General features: G+C 42.9%; 1 protein-coding gene and 1 long non-coding RNA gene across 6 annotated transcripts in view; one reads left to right on the top strand and one right to left on the bottom strand.

The window, feature by feature from the left end:
- ARHGEF3 (Rho guanine nucleotide exchange factor 3) overlaps positions 1-23,239 on the top strand; it is a 348,389-nt gene that overhangs the window by 109,148 nt on the left and 216,002 nt on the right. For 4 of the 5 annotated variants that reach the window (XM_017894189.1, XM_017894195.1, XM_017894194.1 and 1 more), the window contains one exon: positions 6,278-6,344. In XM_017894189.1, the coding sequence (XP_017749678.1) occupies positions 6,278-6,344 (67 nt within the window). Of the gene's footprint in view, positions 1-5,460; positions 5,477-6,277; positions 6,345-23,239 lie in introns of those variants that run through there. The other variant, XM_017894193.1, reaches the window with a different exon arrangement.
- LOC108543616 (uncharacterized) lies at positions 6,956-18,097 on the bottom strand. The gene is made up of 5 exons (XR_001889622.1): positions 17,977-18,097; positions 17,494-17,569; positions 10,484-10,562; positions 8,177-8,344; positions 6,956-6,996 (listed from the first exon to the last, which is right to left on the bottom strand). It is a non-coding gene; the product is annotated as an uncharacterized LOC108543616 (long non-coding RNA).

The following is a 23,239-nucleotide window of genomic DNA, read 5'->3' as shown; positions in this document are numbered from 1 at the left end:
TTTTTAGCATGGTTTTCCTTTGGCTTGGCCTACTTTTCCCTTTTCTCATCACCTGTTGAGTCCTTCTTCCCTGTTAGGTCTCAGAGAGGCCTCCTTTTCTCTGGGAGGTCTTTCTGGCTCCTCAAACTTTGGTCGAGCCCCTGTGGCACTCCTCACTACCACTTAAAAAAAAGCGATTTGCCATGTTTTAATTTTTTGGAGGGGAAGAGGGTGGATCTGAATATCCTGTGAGGACATGAAAGCAGGAACTGAATTTCTTGTCCACTGCTGATCTCTAATGTCTGGCACCATGCCTGACATATAGTAGCTGCTCAATAATATTGGTGAATAAATTAGTGGGTGAGCTCCCATGAGTAGAGTACCCATTCTCCAAAGGTGAGGGCTGTCTTTAAGGGGCCACTCTCAGCAGGACTGCTGCAAAGAGGATTCAACTAGTGACTGAGAAATTGTACCAGCTGACCATTTCTGAGGTTCTGTGATTCTTTTTTTTTTAATTTTTCTTGAGACAGTCTCGCTCTGACACCCAGGCTGGAGTGCAGTGGCACGATCTCAGCTCCCTGCCTCCCAGGTTCAAGTGATTCTCATGCCTCAGCCTCCTGAGTAGCTGGGACTACAGGTGCGCACCGCCATGCACAGCTAATTTCTGCTTTTTTTTTTTTTTTTTTTTTTTTTTTTTTTTTGTTGTTAGTTGAGAATGGGGTTTTACCATGGCTCTGTTCCTAGGCTTGTCTCCAACTCCTTACCTTAGGTGATCTAGCCTGCCGTCAGCGATCCTAAAGGTGCTGGGATACAGTTGTAGAGTCCACCATTTTTCAGCCTCTGTGATTCTTTTTTCCATAATTATGAGGAAATAAAGAGTTGGAGTTGGCGCCATGCATGAGTAGAAGAGTGACTCAGTGAGCAAAGAACATATTGGAGGTCCATTTGTTCAGAGACAGGCCAAAGTGATGAGTCTTTCTATTCTGCAAACTACGTCTGGCACCAGTGGAGCTGCACGGAAAGAGAGTTGAGTCGTCACCTGCACGAAGTCTCTCATCAACTATGTCCTAAACACAGAACTAAAAAGATGTTAAGTGAAAGAAAGCCATGTTTTCTTAACGTGGCTTCAATCAGAACAAAAATACCTGGGCACAGGTGTACAAATTCATTGCACAGATTTCTCTTACAAAAGTATACTGTTTGATTTTTATAGTAGATGCTACAATTGTTTCTGATGGATAGAGAGAGGTAAAAACAGGCGGGCGCGGTGGTCCAGCCTGATAATCACAGCACTGTTGGGATGGCCGAGGCGGGCGGATCACAAGGTCAGGAAGATGCGCTAGACACGGTGAAACCCGTCTTCTACTAAAAATACAAAAAATTTTGTTCTGGCACGGTGGCCGGGCTCCTGTAGTCCGCTACCTCAGGAGGCTGAGGGCAGAGGAGAATGGCGTAAACCCGGGAGGCGGGATCTTGCAGTGAGCTGAGATCTGGCCACATGCACTCCAGCTCCTGGGCGCACAGAGCATGAGGACTCCATCTCAAAAACAAAAAAAAAAAAAAAAAAAGAGAGAGAAGAGGTAAAACAAGAGAGAAGAAGAAAAGTTTCCTCAGCAAGATGTTCTGAATTAAGAATTCAAACAGTAAAATATTTAAAACATACAACTTGCTGACAAAGGTGGTAGTCTTTGAGAAAGGAAAGTGGAGTTAGAAAATTAGAGTAGAAAAAGAGAAGTCTCTTTTCATGGTTACCTCATGTCCAGATTTGTGGCCATGTTGTTATCTAAAACAAATATTCATAACACATTGATGCCTTTGTTTTATTTTGTGTATATTTTATCCAGTCCTTAAGAGTGAGATGTAAATTTCATTGGCCCTCTCATATGAGCTTCACCAATGATAATGGTAACTAACATTTACCCTTACTGGGTTAAAGAAGGAGTCTTCTCATAATGATAATAGCTAATTTGAGTACCTACTGAGCGCCAGACTCCCTGCTAACCATTTTTTTTGTTTGTTTGTTTTAGTACATGAATTTAATCCTTCAATTTTGTGAAAAGGGATTATTAGCTCCACTTTACAGATAAGAAAATGGAGGCTCAGAGGGAGTAGAGAGTAGGTAACTTGCGTGAAGTCCCCCACCAAGAAAGGGAGGGAGCCACTATTAGAAACCCAAGCTGGCTCTTCCCTAAATACCACGTTCTGAGCCACACTCAGTGCCCAGACAGCAGTATCAGTCTAAATACATGTTCAATTCTGAACCCATACTAAGGAGCTGTTCTGTAAGTGGTCGCTAAACCTCTTCTCAAGGTGGTGAGAAACAGTCACATTTGTTTCTGCATGGTGGGAAAATAAATTCTGCACTAACCCTAAGGCCTATTGCTACTGACCTTATTCTGTTTGATTCCAGACACATACACTTGAATTTGAGATCATTCCCTAACTGAACCTTGAATCCTGATTTTTTTCTCTACTACTGTGGGCATTTCTCCATTTCTATTATGAGCTTTCCCAAGGGTGGGGGGCTTCTGGCTTTTTTTCCCACCTTTCGTAGGGTTGCAACCTCTCTCCACGATAGCAGCCCTCCAACTCCAACTCCTCCAACAATCTTGGGAGTTTCTTGCTGCTCACCCATCCCTGGCTTTCCCATGAATCCCTCTATGGAGGTGGTCATACTTATCCTTGTGACATCTGTGAGACACTGGGAAATGCTGCCCAGACAGAAGGCTGTACTTTGTAACCATGTGTTTACACCATGCACAGCCTGCTCACATGAGGAGCCTGAGGGTTGGACAGAGACGATAGACAAGCCCTCCAAGCCTTGTTCAGAAGCTCAGCTGAATGTCTTTGTGTCTGGGAAACCTGCAGCACCAAGTGCTATTTTCTCACTTGGACTTTTGCTGATTGTGCAAAATACACTTCTACAACAGAAGAAATATACCCAGGACTGAGAGGCCCCTCCTTTGGTGAGGACCCGGCAATGGTGCTTCCGTGATGGTGCACTTTATGCTGCTGGGGTTCCTCACCAGCTTCATCAAGAAGCCTTCTCAATATGGTTCTCCTTCCCTGAATCTGTCCATTAAAGCCATCTGGGTGCTAATGTTTGGGGAGGAGAGGAAACTATCAGGAGACTGTTTTGATATCAGGATATAATTTTTAAAAATTTATTTTTAGAGACAGGGTCTCACTCTGTCACCCAGGCTGGAGGGCAGTAATATGATCATAGCTCATTGCAACCTCAAACTTCTGGGCTTAAGCAATCTTCCTACCTCAGCCTCCCAAGTAGTTGGGACTACAGGCGGGCACCACGATGCCCAGTAAATTTTTTTTTTTTCCAGTAGAGATGGTGTCTCCCTATGTTGCCCAGGCTGGTCTTGAACTCTTGGCTTCAAGCGATCCTCCCACCTTGGCCTCCCAAAGTGCTGGGATTACAGGCATGAGTCTTGTGCCTGATCTAGAATTGTTAAAAGGGACTGTAGCTGATGTGAATGACTGGAAGTCTGAATGGTGGTGGGATGAGAGGAAGGTAGGAGCTAACAATTAGGGACAGCCCTTCTCTCGGTAGGTCTCTGGCCACTTCTCCAGCTGACACAGGGACACCTAAGTTGCCCAACAGTGTCCCGAATGGACAGATTTGCTCTGATGCTTTTTCTTAGGCTGTGAGGCCTGATGGTGGGAAGCCCTGCTAAGCTGCTGCCCTCCCACAAGGAACCCCCAGGCAGCTTTCTTTCAGAGGTATGCTTTGCCCTGTTTGGTGGGGCTTCTCTTCACGTGAGAGGGATTGCATCCTCTGGATCTGGAGTCAGACACGTCTGGGTTTGAATCCCAACTTGGCTACCTAATAGCTGTATGACTTCTGGCATGTGGTTTAACCTCAGTTTATCTCATCTATAAAATGCAGTAGTGATAATGTTCCCATTATATCATATTACATAATGCTACATAAAATTATAAGGTTATTTATTTAAATGTATGTAATGCCATTATAATATGTTGTATATAAAATGTTATATAACACCATTATAATGCTGTCTGTATGTCATATATTTACATTATAATATAATAAGCTACCTTATAAGGTTATTTTGAGACTTAGAGTACCTAAAGTGCTTAGTCCTGGGCACATCAGTAACTGAATCTGTGTTAATTATTGTGATAATTAACATTATGTGTGATCTGTGGATTGCAACGTTATAAGACAAGGACACATTTACTCAGAATGTTCTAGTATATATTGTTACTTTAGAAGCAATGAATTCCATCAAGTAATTAGGAAAGCAAAGCCCAGTTATGACTGAGAGGGAAGGGAATGGTATCCAAGGAGAAGTATTGTTGAAATCCAAAAATTTTGTTTTAAAACAGACATTTATTTTCAGAAGGACTTAGGCCAACATGTAATTTAATGGAGAAGGGTATGAAACATAAATAACCACCCACATGTTCTCTGTCTTGCGATGTTATTAGCCTGGGTTTTTATTGCTTACGTGTGGGTGAAGAGAAGGGTGAGGCAGGAGGGGGCCTGATTTAAAGGCACATCAGGTGGGAGTTCCCATAGTTTTGGTGAGTTGCCCTGGCCCTTCTGTGTCAGCCCTGCACCCTGGGTTGAATGCTGTTCTTGGAGGCAGGTGTTGAGAGAGAAAGGGGGATGGGGGCACCACGCTGACAGCTGGTGAAAACTTATTAATGACAGAACCAGAGTTAGAGTCCTCATCTCATCCTGACTCAACACAGAGGGTCTTATTTCCCCTATTTTGCACATAAGGAAACCAAAGCTCAAGAAATTAAGCCTCGTGTTCAGAGTCACAATGCTAATAAACACCATGGGATTTGAGGTCAGACAACTAAGAACAGAATCCTGATTTCATCTGTGTGATCAGAATCAAAGCACTTAATATCCCTAGGCCTGCCTCAGTGTTCTTATCTATAAAATGGGTACAATAATGTATCCTAACTCACAGGGTGAGAGTCATGAGATTAACTACGTAAAATATTAGTATATGCTTTTTAAAGTGCTCAATATTGGTTAGTTGCTGCTATTATTGTAATTACCTTGTATTTTGTCTCTTGTGTGGTAGAGCCAATCAAGATTTTTACTCAGGTCTGACATACTACAAAGCCTGTACACTGGTCACTACATGCTTTCTGCCTTGCATTATTGCTGATTACAGCAGACAGGTCAAGGTAAAAGTGACTATTGTGTAACCAACATTTTGGGGGTTTTGCTTGTTTGTTTTTTCTGAGATGGAGTCTCGCTCTGTCACCCAGGCTGGAATGCAGTGGTGCAATCTTGGCTCACCGCAACCTCTGCCTCCCAAGTAGCTGGGATTACAGGTGCCCGCCACCACGCCTGGCTAATTTCTGTATTTTTAGTACAGATGGGGTTTCACCATGTTGGCCAAGCTGGTCTTGAACTCCTGACCTCAAGTGATCTGCCTGCCTCAGCCTCCCAAAGTGCTGGGATTACAGATGCGAGCCACTGCGCCTGGCCAACCTTTTGGTACGTCGGTGACTAAAGTCCCAGGAAAAGTCCAAGGTGGATGCTTTTCAGTGATGCTTTTTAGCAAACATGAAATCTGAATATCCATATTAACAGACATCACATGTTTTAGGGGAGTAATTTATCTGTAAAATATTGAAAAGGTATTCCTGTAGTTATATTGGCAGCTACAACATTTGATTCAATTTGGGAGACAGAAATAAGGTGCTTCTGGTGTGCCTGGAGTCTCCATGCTGGTCTGTCTTGAAGCTGCCTCCATTGCCTCTAAGGAAATTGATTCATGTTGAGAGGTTAACAGGTGAGGAAACCAGTTTCAGCACCTGTTAGGCAGGGGCTAAATGTCCCATTAATGGTTCCTTTAAAAACCTGGAGCTCGAATGTACCCCTTGTTGGAACTCCCCGGCATGTCTGTGTGACAAGGGAGAGTTCCAGGCTGAGCTGAAGCTATACATCTCCTGATAGTGTCCATGTGGGAATTGTGTCCGTGTGAAAATTCAAGACAAAGATTGGGAGTCTGGTCTGACTTTTTGATTGCATCCAGGTGGCGTGTTAGATTTTATTTTATTTTGTACAGATGAAGGGCTATTTTAAGGCACTCTGGGGCTTTCCTGCTGGGGAACTGAGAAGGAGTTTGGGGTGAATTTGGCTGCTGAAGATTGCAGAGCTGTTGAAAACTCCAGCTACCTTGTTTGGGCCATTTCTTGAGACATCTCTCTTTTTGATAAACCTGCAGTTGAAACCAGTGACTTCCTCTGAATATCCAACCACTGAATAATGAATACATTGTCTTTTCTCTTCTAGGCCTAAACGGCAGCGGCAAAACAATTTTCCCATGTTTCCCTCTCCTAAAGCCTGGAATTTCAGAGGGGTAAGTGTTGCCCTGGGTAGCCCCTGCTGTTAAATGTCCTATTATGGATACATGCTCTGGCCTCCAGAACAGACACTGTCAGGGTTGGTTTTACTACAGACACTGTCAGGGTTGGTTTTACTAATCAAAGTTTCCATCAAGAGAGCGTCTGTGCTTTACCACTTGGGGAAGTCACATTTCAATCAGTGGTTGTGGGTTAAGTAAAAACTCCAAGTGGCGACCAGGTGTGGTAACTCATGCCTGTAATCCCAGCACTTTGGGAGGCCAAGGTGGGATGATCGCTTGAACCTAGGAGTTTGAGACCAGCCTAGGCAACATGGCGAGGCCCCTACTCTACAAAAAAATATGAAAATTAGCTGGGCATGGTGGCGTGTGCCTGTAGTCCTAGCTACTCAGGAGGCTGAGGCAGGAGGATCACTTGAGCCCAGGAGGCGGAGGTTGTGGTGAGCTGAAATCATGCCACTGCACTCCAGCCTGTGGAACAGAGTGAGATTCTGTCTAAAATTAAAGAAAAAAAATATTTAAGTGGCTCAGTAAGCTTCTGCTGACATTCACCTGCCCTGAAGGTCTTGGACCGCAGGAAGCATCTTGCGAAGAAGTCAAGAAGTGTCAAGGTTGCTGAGGCAGGCATTGGGGCTGTTTTCTTTGGAACCTGGAGGGAACCAGTGTACAATGAAGGAAAAAAGAAATCAGAAATGTACAGTTTATTAATCTGTAGATTTATGCCTTCACAGGGAGCTTTGTTTTCCAGAAGGAGAAGTCTATAATCTTTAAACAGATTTTGGGAATCATAAAATTCGATGAAGCACAAAGCAATCAACCTTGCTTGAGAGATACAGAGGTATAGGAAGGGTCAGATTGAACTTCCTGATGCAAGGTTGTCTTCCTCAGCATAATACTGATAGTAATAATAATAATAGCCACAGTGTATGGAGGTCCTGCTGTGTGCTAAAGTGAGTTCTAGCACTAACCTCAGGAGCAAAAGTTGCATCTGTAGAGAATGCTCTGAGCTCTTTTTCACCTCCAGGCCTTTGTACATGTTCCTTCTGCCTAGAGCACTCTCTTTGCCCAGCACCATGCTCTTACACACACTGCTCCTGGCCCACCCACTTCACCTATTGGGTCTCAGCCTTGACATCACCTCCTCTGGGAAGAAGCCCTCATGACCACCCCCTGAATCTGAGTTCCCAAATCTCCTATGTACCCCTGCAGTTTCTTACTATTGTGCTTAGTTAGTCCTTACTGAAATTTAAGATTGGAAGACTCAGGCATGAAGAGTGTAGCAACCTTTCTCTCTCTTGTTCACTACTGTATCTCTGGGCCTAGCACAGTGCCTAGAACATGTATGCTTAATTAATTTGTTAGATGAATGAATGGAATGAATGAATACCTTTCTCACATCCATCTGACACCAAATACCTTTCTTGCATCCATCCACATGTTATCTTTAGATTGGATTTCAAGTTCGGGTCTTTAGTCTTTTTAATACTGTTCTGACTGGTTCTGTTCACACTTTAAAATCCTGTATAGATCTCAGTCATTTTCTTCAAGTGTCTTATTAAAAATAAATATAGATCATGAAACTATTTTAGCTCAGGTTACAGTAAGCTTTTTATTGAATACAAAGAGACATGTGTTGACTTCTGAAATAGATGTGCATGTCTTACTGAATGCAAGTTGTGCACTTCCTAAGTCATTTATGGTTTTGGGGATAGGATCTCCATTTCTCAAAGTGTATCCAGTTGTGTGATCATAACTATTAAGTAAAAAGAAAGCTTGTGTGGTCAGATCTATTTGGGACATACTGAGTGTATTAAACTAAATATACTCACTACTGCAGGGCTTCTCAGAGCCTTTGATGTGTTGATGTACGTGGAGACTCCATAAGGAGAATTGGTGGAGTTTGTAGCATTTCCCAAAGTCATTGATCATGAAACCCCTTGTTGACCAAGTAGATTGTACGCACTTCGGAATAGTTGACATTAACAGTCAATTTTGAGCTATAGAGAAATTAGATCTCTTGTGAGCGAGTTAGCCTTTTTGAAGGTCTTTGTTTTCAGTGCTTGCCCTATCCATCCTGCCTTCAGTATTGCTCCCCTTCTGCTCTGACAGTGGTCATTAGCCAAGGCTTGTGGGTACATGTGGAGTGACCAACCATCCAGGTTTGCCCGGGACTGTCCTGGGTTGAGCACTGAAAGTCCTGCACATCAGGAAACTCCCTGGAACCAGGCTAACTGGGACAATTGATTACCCCACCTATGGCCATGAGACCTCTTCATCTGTTTTCCCTTGAAAAATGTTCTGTGAATTTTTTAGCACAACTCTGGTTTATAGACCTTGTTACTCAAAGGAACCTGTTAGAGACATACTTGGTTTAAGTGACCCTCTGTTTGCCCCACCCTTGCCAAATCTCTCTAACACAACAGTCACATTAATGTGCTGGGCACCGTGGCACACACCTGTAATCTTAGGGACTCAGGAAGATTAGGCAGGAGGGTTGCTTGAGCCCAGGAGTCTGAGTCTAATCTGGGCAACATAGCAAGACTCTGTCTCAATAAATAAAAAAATAAAATAAAATAAAATAAAATAAATAAAATAAAATAAAAAACTAATTCACTGCAGAAAAAAAAAACAACCAATGAAACAAACAAAAAAAACACCAACCCTGTCCCTGGCTAATTGCAACCAAGTAGATTTCAGAATTCAATGCAATGTTGACTTCAGGTTCAGCCCTCAAATTCTTAGCTAGCTCACAAGATTTTCCCAAACAGCAAAAGTTGTCAGTTAGGTGATTAGGCCATTTGTGACATTTATCTTGATCTCCTGTCCTTGCCTTGATTTCTTCTGGGCCCTGAGGCCTATTGATAAAATTAGACAAACTGACATCAAGATATACCAGAGGGAGACAGTTCAGGGCCTGGCCAAAGGCCAGATTCCTCCTTGGCCAAAATTGATCTCTCTTTGCCTCAGAGTGTAATCCACAGTGACATGGTCGGGGATTGGGGAAGGGAACCCAACCAAGTGGAAACACCCTCACTCCCAGCCAGGACGCACTTTGTAATTGTCATTATGGTAAATAAAATTGAAGAATGAGAAGGATGCAGAATGTCAGGATGAAGACATGTGAGGCATCATCTAGCTGACACATCTTCTGTAATGAAATCTGACTTCCAGGTCTGTTAGGCCAGGATGTACATGCTGTTCTAGGGCAGGGTACGCTTTTTGTGAACACTCTGCTTTCTTCTTTATTTAGAAAGGAAGGTTTCAGAATCTCCATGCTAGCAAATTTTCCATGCTAGCAAATTTCCCACATTTATATATGTGTTGGAGAAAACCATTGTATTATAAGCATTTGCAATTTTATTCCTCTTTAGCTTGCGAAGAAAAGGGATCCAGGCCGGGCACAGTGGCTCATGCCTGTAATCCCAGCACTTTGGGAGGCTAAGGCAGGAGAATTACTTGAGCCCAGGAGTTCAAGACCAGCCTGGGCAACAAAGCACGACCCTGTCTCTGCAAAACAAATACAAAAACAAACCCCAAAATTAGCTGGGCGTGGCAACCTGTGCCTGTAGTCCAAGCTACCAGGGAAGCTGAGGTAGGAGGACCACTTGAGCCCAGGAGCTTAAGCCTGCAGGGAGTGATGGTTGCACCTCCGCACTCTAGCTTGGGCTACAAAGAGAGACCTTGTCTCAAGAAAAAAAAAAAAGAAAAGAAAAAAAAAGAGAAAGGATCCAGTGTTTGTTCACCGAGGTCCTAGGCAGTTGTGAATTTAAGGGAATGGGGTGGCGGAAGAGGTGTTAGTGAGAAATGGTTTGGAAAAGGCAAGAGAAGAAGGAACCACATTGCTCTCGAGGAGAGGTATAGTGGGAGAAGCTGGTAGGCAAGATCTGGGTGGCTGAGGAGCAGACTTTTTGGGAGAAGAGAGAGAGATTTCAAAATAACTTTAAAGAAAGTCTTTCTAAGTGAGTTGTATTGCACCTCTGTCTTTGTCTTCCCTGGAAACATTCCCTGCAGACCTCCATTAGTCCTCAGACATTAGGAGTTACATTTGTGTTTTTTCTTTTTTTGCTGGAGTGTTTGGCTGTAGAGAGGCTCAGAAAAGGCTACTGACACTCATATTACACATCCCCTCTCCTTACCAAGTGGTTTAGCCGTTTCCCGGATTGTCATTCTTCATTAATTGCAGGGTGCATTCTGCCCTTCAGTTCCCATGCTTGTCTAAGGAGACAGAGGCCCTGGGTGTTACCAACCCTCCAGGATTTCCCCACCCTGCTGAGCAAGGTGTGGCACTGTGCCCACCACTCAACCAGACCCATAGATGCTGCAGATGCATTCACCAAGAGAAGCAGAGAGGATGGTTTGGGCTGGAGTGGACATGGAAGGAACAGTAAGAGAAGACCATCACAGAATGGGAGGAATGAGGAGGCTGAGGGAGGAGGGACTGGGGGGTGTCTTGCTGTGAGGCAGCTTCTCCATCAGGTACTCACTGCACATCTGCTCCCATCTGGTTGGGGCAGTGCTGAGCTCAGAATTCAGAATTTCCACCCTTCCTTGTGAAAATATTTGCTGCAGCTCCTCCTGTTGGGGTGGGGTGGAGACACTGAGGCTCAGGAAAGACATACACCCTAGAGCTGTGAAAGTCTCTGGAGCACAGCTCCTGCTGTTGCCTGTAAGTTAACTAGGAAATGCTTAACCAGGACCTGCTGTGAACAAGGCATTGTTTTAGGTGCCAGAACTGAGGTTTTAATTAAATATGGACCAAATTTCAGAGCCCTTTTTGTCTTGTCTCCTTCTCCAGTGCCTGATCTTTACTTTTGTCTAGTCCATTTGAGAAGATTTTCTAGACTCTGGGGCTTAGAAGCAACTTTGGACATTGTAGCCCCAACCTTTTAATATGTAGATGAAGAAAATGAGACCTTGTATATTAGTCAGGACTCTGGGTTATAAGTGATAGAAACTCAGTTAAAACTAGCTCAAGTATAAAGGGAATTGGTTGCTCATGTGACTTAGGGAAACTGAGGTGGGTAAGCTTCAGGCACAGCTGTTTCCAGGTGTACTCCTTTTCTCAGCTTTGCCACTCTCTTGGTTTTTCTTCTCCTATCGCAGATGGATGTTTTTGAAGGAACAGGGTGACCATAAATAGCCACACATTTCCAGAGGAAAGAGAGATTTGCTTCCAGGATCCACATATGAAATCCCAGTTAGGACTCTGATTGTCTGGGCTTGGGTCACATAGCTATGCCTTGGCCAATCACTATGGTCAAGAAGATGGGGTACTATGATTGGACAGGCCTTGGTCATGTGCTTCCATCCATAGTCAGGGGGCCAGGTGGACAGGGCTCTGTAACTGGTAGCCCCACTGGAGCCACTTAAGGTGGAGAAGAGGCAGCTGCTCAAAGAAAGAGTTTGGTATTGCTACCAAAAGGGAGTCTAGTTCCCGGATAGCCAGAAAATAGTGGAGCCCACTCCTAAGGGTCACTCACAGTGGTGAGATCAGGACTAGAACCTTGTCTTTTGACAAGAGGTCCTGAACCTTCTCCATACTTCCTTGACCCATTCCATTCTCCGTGTAAAGAAGTCAGTTGCCAAAACCTCATTGTAGCCAAATGTTTCTTGAAGGTCAGATGGAGAGTTGCTCTGAAATTCACAACTCAGTAAAGTGACAGAGTCTCTAATGCTCACAACACACCAGGCCAGGTCAGCATGTATTGTGGCTTTACCATCTCTACACTGCAAAAGAAGCCAGCAAGCCTTTCATTTCTCTTGCAGTCTCAGTTTGTGCATTTACTTTTGTTGAGTGAACGTCAGCCCCAGGCCAGGCTGTGGCAGTCCTGCATGGTAGATAGTATCTATTCCCACTCCAAAGATGGGGAAACTGAGCCCCACCTATGCTATTTGCCTAAAGTACAGGTGTAGTAATTGGCAAAGTCAGCATTTGAATGCAGGCCATTAGAGTATATTACCTCTTTAAAACAAGGCCAATGACACATACCTCGTCTCCAAAGGAGGTTAGACGTGAAGAACTTTTAAAAGATCTTTTAAACTTTTCATCACCCAGAATCCCTTTTGATTTCCTTCTACCCTCTTGGACTTTATTTTAAACCTTTTAATCTTCCCTACTAGATGTATGAAAAAATGATTTGTTACCCCAATTTTGTAATGGTAATTACTAAAACAATAGCAATAACTTCGTTTATCCCAGGTGTCTAAGCCCTAGAGTTCACTTACATTTTACCAAGCACTGTGTTGAGCACTTTATGCATGTATTACTTCTCAGAAAAGTCTTAAGAGGTGAGTGTAGTTTCAGCCTTATCCTCATTTTATAAATGAGAAAATACGGTACCTTAATATTCTATTGCTGAGTAACAAATTATTATAAATTTAGCAGCTTAAACAGCAGCTGTTCATTAACTTGGAGTTCTGTGGATTAGAAATTAGGGCATGGTGTAAGTGAGTTCTCTGCCCAAGAGCTCGTGAGACTGAAATCAAGCTGTCAGTCAGGGCTAGAGTTTCATCTGAGGTCTGGGGTCTTCTTCCAGGTTCATCTGAGCTGTTGGGAGAATTCAGTTCCTTGTGGTTGTCAGGAGGTTCTTATTTCCTTGCTGGCTGTCAGGTTGGGGTCGCTCTCGGCGAGCTTGCCATGTCATCTTCAAAGTCAGCAATGGAGAATCTCCCTCCCATCACATCCATTCATGCTTCAGATCTCTCTGACTTGAGGAAGAGCCAAATTCCTTTTAAGGGCTCATCAGACTAGATTAGGCCCACTCAGATAATCTCTCTCTCAATGATCTAAAAGCCAATGATTAGTTACCCAATCATAGGGGTGGTATCCCATGACATTTCTAGGTTCTGTTTGCACCCAAGGGGAGAGGATTATACAAGGTGTATACATTAGAGGATGGGAATCTTGGGGACCATCTTAAAATTTTGCCTACCACACAGAGGTTTAGAGAAGGGAATAACTTGCCCAGAGTCACACAACAGGTAAGCTAGGATTTGAACCTGAATTGATGTTGAGTTAGCAGGCATGAAAACAGCATTAATCTCCTGGTGCAGCTCTATCGAAGCTCTTGGGTGACCAGGAGACCAGCCTCAGGAGGCTGTGGCAGGAGAATTGCTTGTACCCGGAGGCAGAGGTTGTAGTGCACTGAGATAGCACCACTGCATTCCAGCCTGAGCGATAAAAGACTTTGTCATCAAAAAAAAAAAAAAAAAAAAAAAAAAAAAAAGAAAGAAACCACTTTCTTTTGCTCATCCTTAAAAGCGACTCATCTGTTCAAGCTTTATCGTGAGATTGCAGCAATTCAGTCACATTTTCAGGCTCTACTTCTAATTCTAGTTCTCTTGCTATTTTCACCACATCTGCAGTGACTTCCTCCATGGAAGTCTTAAACCCCTCAGTATCATCCATGAAGGTTGGAATCAGCTTTTTCCCAAGTCCTGTTAATGTTGGTATTTTGACCTCTGCCCATGAATCATGAGTGTTCTTAATGGCATTTAGAATGGTGAATCCTTTACAGAAGATTTTCAACTTACTTTGCCCACAGCCACCAGAGGAAACACTGTCTATGGCAGCTATAGCTTTAAGAGATGTTTTTGGTTTGTTTTGTTTTTGTGTTTGTGTTTTGTTTTGAGATGGAATCTCGCTCTGTCATCCAAGCTGGAGTGCAGTGGAGTGATCTCGGCTCCCTGCAACCTCCACCTTTTGGGTTCAAGCAATTCTCCTGCCTCAGCCGCCCGAGTAGCTGGGATTATAGGCACCTGCCATCACGCCTGGCTAATTTTAGTATTTTTAGTAGAGATGGGGTTTCACCATGTGGCCAGGCTGGTCTCGAACTCCTGACCTCAAGTGGTCCACCCGCCTCAGCCTCTCAAAGAGATTTTTTTTTTTTTTAAGTTGGAATCTTTTTCTGTTGCCCAGGCTGGAGTGCAGTGGCGCGATCTTGGCTCACTGCACCTCTGCCTCCCCGGTTCAAGCCATTTCCTGCCTCAGCCTCCCGAGTAGCTGGGATTGTAGATAAGCGCTACCACACCTGGCTAATTTTTGTATTTTTAGTAGAGATGGGGTTTTACCGTGTTGGTCAGGCTGGTCTTGAACTCCTGACCTCAAGTGATTTGCCTGCCTCGGCCTCCCAAAGAACTGGGATTACAGTTGTGAACCACCATGCCTGACCTAAAGAGATATATTTTTTAAATAACAAACTTGAAAGTCAAAATGACTCCTCTATCCATGGGCTGCAGAATTGATGTTGAGTTAGCAGGCATGAAAACAGCATTAATCTCCTTGTGCAGCTCTATCGAAGCTCTTGGGTGACCAGGTGCATTGTCAGTGAGCAGAAATATTTTAAAAGGAATCTTTCTTTCTGAGCAGTAAGTCTCAAGAGTGGGCTTAAAATATTCAGTAAGTCATCCTGCAAACAGATGTGCTGTCATCCAGGCTTTGTTGTTCCCTTTATAGAGCACAGGCAAAGTAGATTTAGCATCATTCTTAAGGGCCCTGGGATTTTGAGAATGGTCAATGAGCATTGGCTTCAACTTAAAGTCACCAACTGCCTTAGCTCCTAATAAGAAAGTCATCCTGTCCTTGAAGCTTTGTAGCCAAAGCATTGACTTCTCTCTAGCTAGGAAAGCTCTAGCTGGCATCTTCTTCCAAGATAAGGCTTTTTCATCTACATTGAAAATCTGTTGTTTAGTGTCACCACCTTTATCGATTATCATAGCCAGATCTTCTGGATAGCTTGCTGCAGCTTCTACATCAGGACTTGCTGCTTCATCTTGCACTTTTATGTTGTGAAGACAGCTTCTTAAACCTCATGAACTAACCAACCTCTGTTAGCTTCAAACTTTTCTTCTGCAGCTTCCTTACACCTTCATAGAATTGAAGAGAGTTAGGGCCTTGCTCTGGATTAGGCTTTGGCTTAAAGGAATGTTGTGGCTGGTTTGATCTTTTATCCACACCACTCAAACTTTCTCCCTACTAGCGATAAGGCTGTTTTGCTTTCTTATCTTTTTATGTGTTCACTGGAGTAGCACTTTCAATTTCCTTCAAGAACTTTTCCTTTGCATTTACAACTTGGCTGTTGGGTACAATAGGCCTAACTTTCAGCCTGCGTCAACTTTGGACCTGCCTTCCTCACTAAGCTTAATCATTTCTAGCTTTTGACTTAAAGTGAGAGACAGGCAACTCTTCCTTTCACTCTAACACTTAGAGACCATTCTAGGGTTATTAAATGGCCTAATTTCAATATTAGTATGTCTCAGGGAATAGGGAGGCCTGAGGAGAGGGAGAGAGATGGGATGGTTGGTTGATAGAGCAGTCAGAACACACACATTTGTTGATTAAGCTCACCATCTTATATGAGGATGGTTCGTGGCACCCCAAAACAGTTACAATAGTAACATCAAAGATGACTGATCAGAGATCACCGTAACAGATACGTAATAATGAAAAACTTTGAACTATTGAATTTTGAATGAACAAAGTGTGATGCAGAGATGTGAACTGAGCACATACTATTAGAAAAAATGGCACTGATAGACTTGCTCAGTGCAGGTTTACCACAAACCTTCAGTTTGTAAAAAACACAATACCTGCAAAGTGCAATAAAGCAAAGTGCAATAAAATGAGATATCCCTATCATGAAAACAATAGCAATAATAATGTATTTCATTTATTAGCCTTTGGAATGTGCTAGCTACTGCTCCTAGTACTTTGCAAGTAATCACATTCCCCTACACCACTATTTAGTCAACATTATTATTATCCTCAGTTTTCAAATGGGAAAACTTCTACCAGAATCATCCCCAAAGACCCACAGCAATTAAGTTGTGGATGTAGCTTTTGAACCCAGTCAGTCTGGTTTCAGAGCCTGTGTTCTCAATAATGTAATGATTGTAACAAGTGCAATTGATGCAGAGGCCTATAATGTAAAGCATATGTTTATAGGATTTAAACCATAACTAAAGAAAATCAAATTAAAACCGTAAAAACTAAAATGATCCCTTCTTACAGGGAGAAAATATATTAATATATACATAGAAAAAAGTATTGTCACTGTTGAACAACAATATGGAGTAGATGAAGTCCCAGGGAACTGTTGTGTTACATACTTTTTATAAAGTCTGAATTTTTTTTAGAGTGTGTATTGCCTTTATAATTAGCAAAACAATAAATTTAGAATAATTGAAAAAGAACTCCCTCCACAATCACAATCTTCCACAAGCAAGAGGAGGCTTATATTAAAAGTTTCAGGTCTTAGAACACAGCGGGGTGTTTCACTGAATATGTGCTGTGGGCCGGGCGTCGTGGCTCACGCCTGTAATCCCAGCACTTTGGGAGGCTGAGGCGGGTGGATCACTTGAGGTCAGGAGTTTGAGACCAGCCTGGCCAACATGACAAAACCCTGTCTCTACTAAAAGTACAAAAATTAGCCAGATGTGTTGGCACACTCCTGGGACCCCAGCTACTTGGGAGGCTGAGGCAGGAGAATTGCTTGAACCCAGGAAGCAGAGGTTACAGTGAGCTGAGATCGTGCCACTGCGCTCCACCCTGTGTGATAGAGCGAGACTCTGCCTCAAAAACAACATGTGCCGTGGCTAAGCCTCTGGGGACTGAGGAAATCTGGGTGCACAGAAGGGGCTGGCACGTGCTGTGCTATACTCTGCTGTGCTTCAAGATGTTTGCTCCCACCTCCTCTCCCAGTCCTCCCCACCTCCCTGACAGTCAGTCTAGAGGCTAATTCTATGCACCCTTGGGGTTAGCAGTTTTATTGGTCAGCCCAGAGTCTGAGTTTGGTGAACAGTGCTTGGCAGCCATAACAACAGCTTAGATGGTGAAAAGGTATATGCTTTGGGGTCAGGATGCCAGATTGGGGTCTTCAGACACATTTCAGAGCATCAGGTCTCTTAGCTGCAAAATGGGTATGGATAAATAATACCATTTCCTGAAAACCAGAGACTTACTAATTATGTATGTAAAGTGACCTGAAGAATGCCTCTCATGTAGGTAAGTGTACAGAAAATATTAGCTCCATGTAACTAGGGTTCCTTTATTCCTGAGATGACTGTTTTCTAAAGATAAGTATTTAATAGATGCTTTTTTTTTTTTTTAATATGAGCTGCCCCCTTATAAAGGCAAAACCGACCATACCTGGGTTTCCACTTAGTTCTGCGTGTCTCATTTCCCTTCAGGCAGTAGAGAAGCCAGGCTGTGTAGATTCTGACACCTGTGAGGGAAAGCTCATGTCATCTTCAACCTGCTGACACCAAAAATATGCCAGGAACATTGGAACTCATTCTTAGATTCAAAGCCATTTCTTTTTCTGGCCATATGTGAGGTCTGTGGGAGTTAACAGTAGGCTTGTGTGCCAGTTGAACAGATTTGCATTTTTGAGTTTATAGATGCCTGTTTATTTTATATAGTTATCATTTTGATTAGTCCGTGCTTAGTCCCTTTTTAGTTCCAGAGTTATGTAGGGTAAAATATGCATTTACTTTGGCCTTCTGGGTTAATTAGGACATCTTAGTTGTAAGTGACAGGAACTCAACTCAAATTAGCTTAATCAAGAAGAGTTTTTAAAGATACAGGGGTATGGGAAGTATTTCATGGAATGCAGTGGAGCCTCAAAAGTACCTGGAACCAGGCACTGGAAGCCCACTAGAATTCCTGACTCCTCTCTGCTGTTAGCACATTTGCTTGGCCAACTGACTTTTTCCGTTTCTCCATACAGTGGAAATGCAGCCATCTACAGAGAGACAGCCTTCTCTCTCTCAGAGCCAGCATTACTAGGGAGGGATTCTGATTGGTCCAACTTGGGTCACGTGGATACTCTTGTACCAATCAGTAGTGACCAGGAAGTGGGATCGTGCTGTACCACCATGGTGACTCCTATGGTAACCACAGTAACAGTGGGGGAGAAGGGGCAGTTTCTAGAAGGAGAAGGAGGCACTGGGGCAGATACAAATAATTCTTGCCTACAAAATTCTTCCCCATCTCTCCTCCTATCATAAAAGGTAATCATCCTGATTTCGTTTTTTCATGTTTGACTCCATGTGGGCAAAACTCCTAACTCCTTTCATCTTTGGTTAGAAGCAGTCCATTTGGTTATTGATTTTTTTTCAACCCAGACAATCTGTTCTGGGAGCAAGAATAGCCTGTTTGGCAAGCTATTCAGCAAGACATAAAACATAATAGTCCTCGGGATGAATCAAAATAATAGCCGGTCCTAGAAAATTGTGTTCTGAAATGGCTTAAGGCCATTTCTAGACTGTTGGGAAGTATTGGAGTTCAGTCAGGGGTTTTAAACAGAAGGTGGTCCAAGAATCGGTCTCGGTATTGTTTTGTGGTTAGTGACATTGATGACTGTTCATGGAAGTTTTTATTTTTTAATGTTAATCAAATGTAGCCTTTATTACACACACAAAAATGTCATGGTAGAGATCTTGCTACCTCCAAAAGACCATCATGTATTTGAAAGCATGAGAGGAGGTGGTGATGTTGAGAACTGAGGGAACATACCTATTTAGAAAATCCCCCTTTTCTGAAGCCGAAAATTCCCTTTCTTTCCTCCATGTTAGGTTTATTTTCTCTTTCTGTCTGTGTCTGAATCTGGGAATGGGAATTTGTGTAGGGGTTGGTAAAAGTCCTGTCACTGGATTTTCTTCTCTGTCATCAACTTCTTCCTCTTCACAGTGAACGTGGCCCACTGAATAGATTGGACTGGATAGGATTGTGGCTCTAATACCACCCCCCTTTAAATGCCCAAATCATACTGCCCATTAGATCAATTGAAAGACACAGTTAGAAGCAAGGGGAAAAAGATGGGATCCATTAACACACTTCACAGAGAGTGCAGGCAGGGTGGAAGGACCACACTACCTGAGTCCTGGGCTTTGCAACATCCATATGTCCTGTCTCTCTGTACAGTGTCAGCTTTCACCACTGATGATGCAGCTACAGGGACTGGAGTTGAACTTCAAGCAAGAGACTCACAGACAAAGGCGCCCCGGGCCAGTGGCACACACTAGCTTTATCAAAGAGACTCAGGGACAAATACACCTGGTCTGTACTGCAGTTTGCCAATTAGCTGGATGAACAGCTGGCTAATTTCTGTTTTATCTCTTGGGCAGAAGACACATGAGGCTAGAATAGGTATCTTCAATGGGGAGCCGAGTTAAGGCCTCATGTATGTTAGGTGCTCATGTATTATTAGTGCCTCTGTATATTTAGTGCCTTGTAAGTCTCATGCATGTTTAGTGTAACCAGATGCCTCATGAATGTTAGGTATCTTTTGTTCCTTCCATCCCTTCTTGTCTGTGTTAGGTGAACACATTTGACTTATTAACCACTTAATTATAAGTAACATCACTTAAAATATATTCTATTATTGAAGATGAATAAGTCTTACAAACTTATTCTTCCTCTGTAATTGAAATTAGTAGTCTCTAAAAACAAATAGTCATTAATCTTGATTGCATGGGGCCCATTTGAAAATGGGCTGCCCTATCTAAGTGTGATGATGAAAAGTCTTCTCTTCCTTGATTTTTGGGCCTCCTGCATTTGTCATTCTCCACTCAGGCCTTCTCTGCCATCCAACCCTGGAAATATCAATGAACACAACTTTAGGACCAACTTTTTTGTGCATGGCTGTTACTGACAACCCCCATGTGGTGCTGGAAATAAAACCAGTGGGATTAGATGCTGTAGCAGCACCAAGGACCACCAAGTGCCTGACCCCTTGGTTAACACACATTCAGGGAAGAGGAGACATTCTGCACGGCAGAATACTGCTAACACATGATGTGTTTTTGTATCTCAGGGCTGATTTGACCTAACATTTCATTTAGAGAAAAGGGGGAATGAGACTGATTAATTTTTATGGACAGATGAAAATTTGTGTTAAGTGTAAAGCTCTGACTTCAGGGAAGTGCATTTAATTTATGAAGGTTTAACTAAACCGCTTCATTAAAAAGAGGATGGGGAGAAAATTTATGACTCAGCACAAGTTAGATGGGTGACTGTCATTTCCTCTGTCTATCCTATTGGAGTGATGGTGATTGTAGATGTTAACATGGGCTTTTTGTGCAGCCTACCCCCTAAAAACAAGCAACAGCTTCCTCTGAGGCTAAACTGAAGATGTATATGATACTTGTTCTAGCAGGGAGGAGGCATTAATGAGTGTGGTCTATTGGGAGAAGGGATGTCTGCCTTCACGTGGTGTCTTCCTACGTAGTTTCCATGATCCTTATTTATTGTATGCTATTTTTCAACTTTTATTATGAAAAATTTCAAACATATGGAAAAGTTAAAAGATAAGTACAACACAAACACTCACCATCTAGAATTAACAGTTCCTAACATTTGCTTTGCTTATTTGTCTCTAGTTGTTGATAGAGTTTGGCTTTATTTTGCTAAACCATTTCAAAGTAACACAATTACAGATACTATGATTCTTCATGTCTAAATATTTCAGTATATATGTCCTAATTATAAGTATGTTTTCCTACATTATCATAGCATCATCATCAAACCTAAGTTATCAGTAATTCTCCAACATTTCCTAATATTCCATCTATATTCATATTTTCTCAGTTGTCTTTTATAACTGGTTTTCCCCCAAATCATTCAAGGATCAGGCACTGCATCTAGCTGGATTTCTTGTTTGTTTGTTTTTATCCAATCAAGGACCATGGTTTCGTTTTGTTATGTTTCTTAAGTCTTTTTGATTCTCAGATACTCCCCTCATCCCTCCAATTTTTGAAAAGACCAATTTGTCTTTTGAAACTTTGGAGGCCGGGCACAGTGGCTCATGCCTGTAATCCCAGCACTTTGGGAGGTTAAGGCGGGTGGATTGCTTGAGCCTAGGAGTTCAAGACCAGCCTGGACAACATGGGGAAACCTATCTCTACAAAAAATACAAAAATTAGGCAGGCGTGGTGGTACGTGCCTGTAGAGTCAGCTACTTGGGCAGGATCACTTGAGTTCTGGAGTTGGAGGCTGCAGTGAGCTATGATTGTGCCACTGCAGTCCAGCTTGGGCAATGGAGTGAGACCCTGTCTCAAAAAAAACCACGGAACTTTGGAACGTGTCTCACATTTGGGTTTATCTGACTGCTTCCCTATGATGTCATTTAACTTGTTCCTCAGCTCTCTATATTTCTTGTAATCTGGTAATTTGTATCTAAAGACTTAGTTTGCTTTAGGCTAAACACTTTTGGGCAGGAAAACATCCTAAGGGATGCTGGTTACTTGCATCTTATTAAGAGGCACACAGTTGGGTTGTTACTAGTGATGCTAACTTGCTACCAGGGTAGATGCTCATGAGAGCTCAGACCCTGAGTGGGGAGCGACTCTACTGTCATTTCTTGGTGGATATTTTAGACAGTGTTTTTGGCGAAGAATAGGCACTTGCTCCATTACCTCAAGAAAATGGCTTTTTAATAAGAGAATATATAGTTGCAGGAACTTAGGACTTCTCTTCATGGGTCAGTTTTATTCCTCTTCTGTCTCTGCCTTCACTTGTTACTGACCTATAGGTTCTGCTCCTGGTGTCTCCTCCTTGTGTGTGGCACTGTTGGGCTTGTCATGATGCCAGCTCTGGACCAACTCAGCATGATCTTTCAGCAGCTTGCTCTCCTGCAGCTTATGGCATAGTCTCAGTTTCCCCATCCCCAAATCCCTAAGAAAACTTCAATTGCATCAGTTTATCTTTCTTGCACTAGGCTCCACAAGGTGGGCACTAGGTGGGCAGTCAGCTGGCTAGCTTTTAAAAGGGCTTCTCTACCTCTTGGTTCAGTCATCTGTGGCCAGAGTCAAGGTCAAATGGATCTGTCACTCACCAGCTTGGGCAAGTAATCAGCCTCACTGAGATTCAGATTCCCCATCTGAAATCATATGTAGCTCATAGGGTTATTATGAAGATTGATTTAAATAATCATATCAAGTATTTAGCACTGGCTGTGTGACATAGTAACTGCTCAGTAAATATTCCCTCCATCCCTGCTACTACTATTATGCCATACTCACTCAGCAGGAGCTGTGGGCAACATTGGTGAAGTGGGGCGAATATCCTGGGAAGGGAACGTGAGGACTATATCCCTGTATTAGTCCATTTTCACACTGCTGTAAAGAAATACCTGAAACTGGGTAATTTATAAAGAAAAGAGGTTTAATGGACTCACAGTTTTGCATGGCTGGGGAGGCCTCAGGAAACTTACAATCATATGTGGAAGGGAAAGCAGGCATATCTTACATGGTGGCAGGCAAGAGAGCAAGCGTGTGAAGGAAGAACTGTCCAACACTAATAAAACCATCAGATCTTGAGAGAACTCACTCACTATCATGAGAACAGCACTGAGGAAACTGCCCCCATGATCCAATCACCTCTCACCAGACCCTCTCTGTACATGTGGGGATTATGGAGATTACAATTTGAGATGAGATTTGGGTGGGGACACAGAGTCAGACCATATCAATCCCCAAACATTTCTAGCATACTAGAAAAACTTTCCTTTTAAAATAATTTTTCCAAGGGGGCACGGTGGCTCATGCCTGTAATCCAGCAATTTAGGAGGCCAAGGCGGGTGAACCCTTTGAGCCCAGGAGTTCAAGACCAGACTGGGTAACATGGCAAAATCCTGTCTCTACAAAAAATACAAAAATTAGCCAGGTGTGGTGGTGCGTGCCTGTGGTCCCAGCTACATAGTAGACTGAAATGGGAAGATCACATGAGCCCAGGAGGTCAAGGCTGCAGTGGTCTGTGATCGTGTCACTGCACTCTAGCCTGAGTGATAGAGTGAGACACTGTCTCAAAAAAAATTAAAAATAACAAAAGTTTAAAATATAAACATTTTCCATTTTATAGAGTGATCAATTCAGACTCTAGGTTATGGAAGACT

This window comes from Rhinopithecus bieti, unplaced genomic scaffold, assembly GCF_001698545.2.
Source record: "Rhinopithecus bieti isolate Rb0 unplaced genomic scaffold, ASM169854v2 scaffold_21649, whole genome shotgun sequence".
NCBI classification, from domain to species: Eukaryota; Metazoa; Chordata; class Mammalia; order Primates; family Cercopithecidae; genus Rhinopithecus; species Rhinopithecus bieti.
Note: the sequence above shows the minus strand (reverse complement) of the source record. Positions and strands in the feature narration are given on the sequence as shown.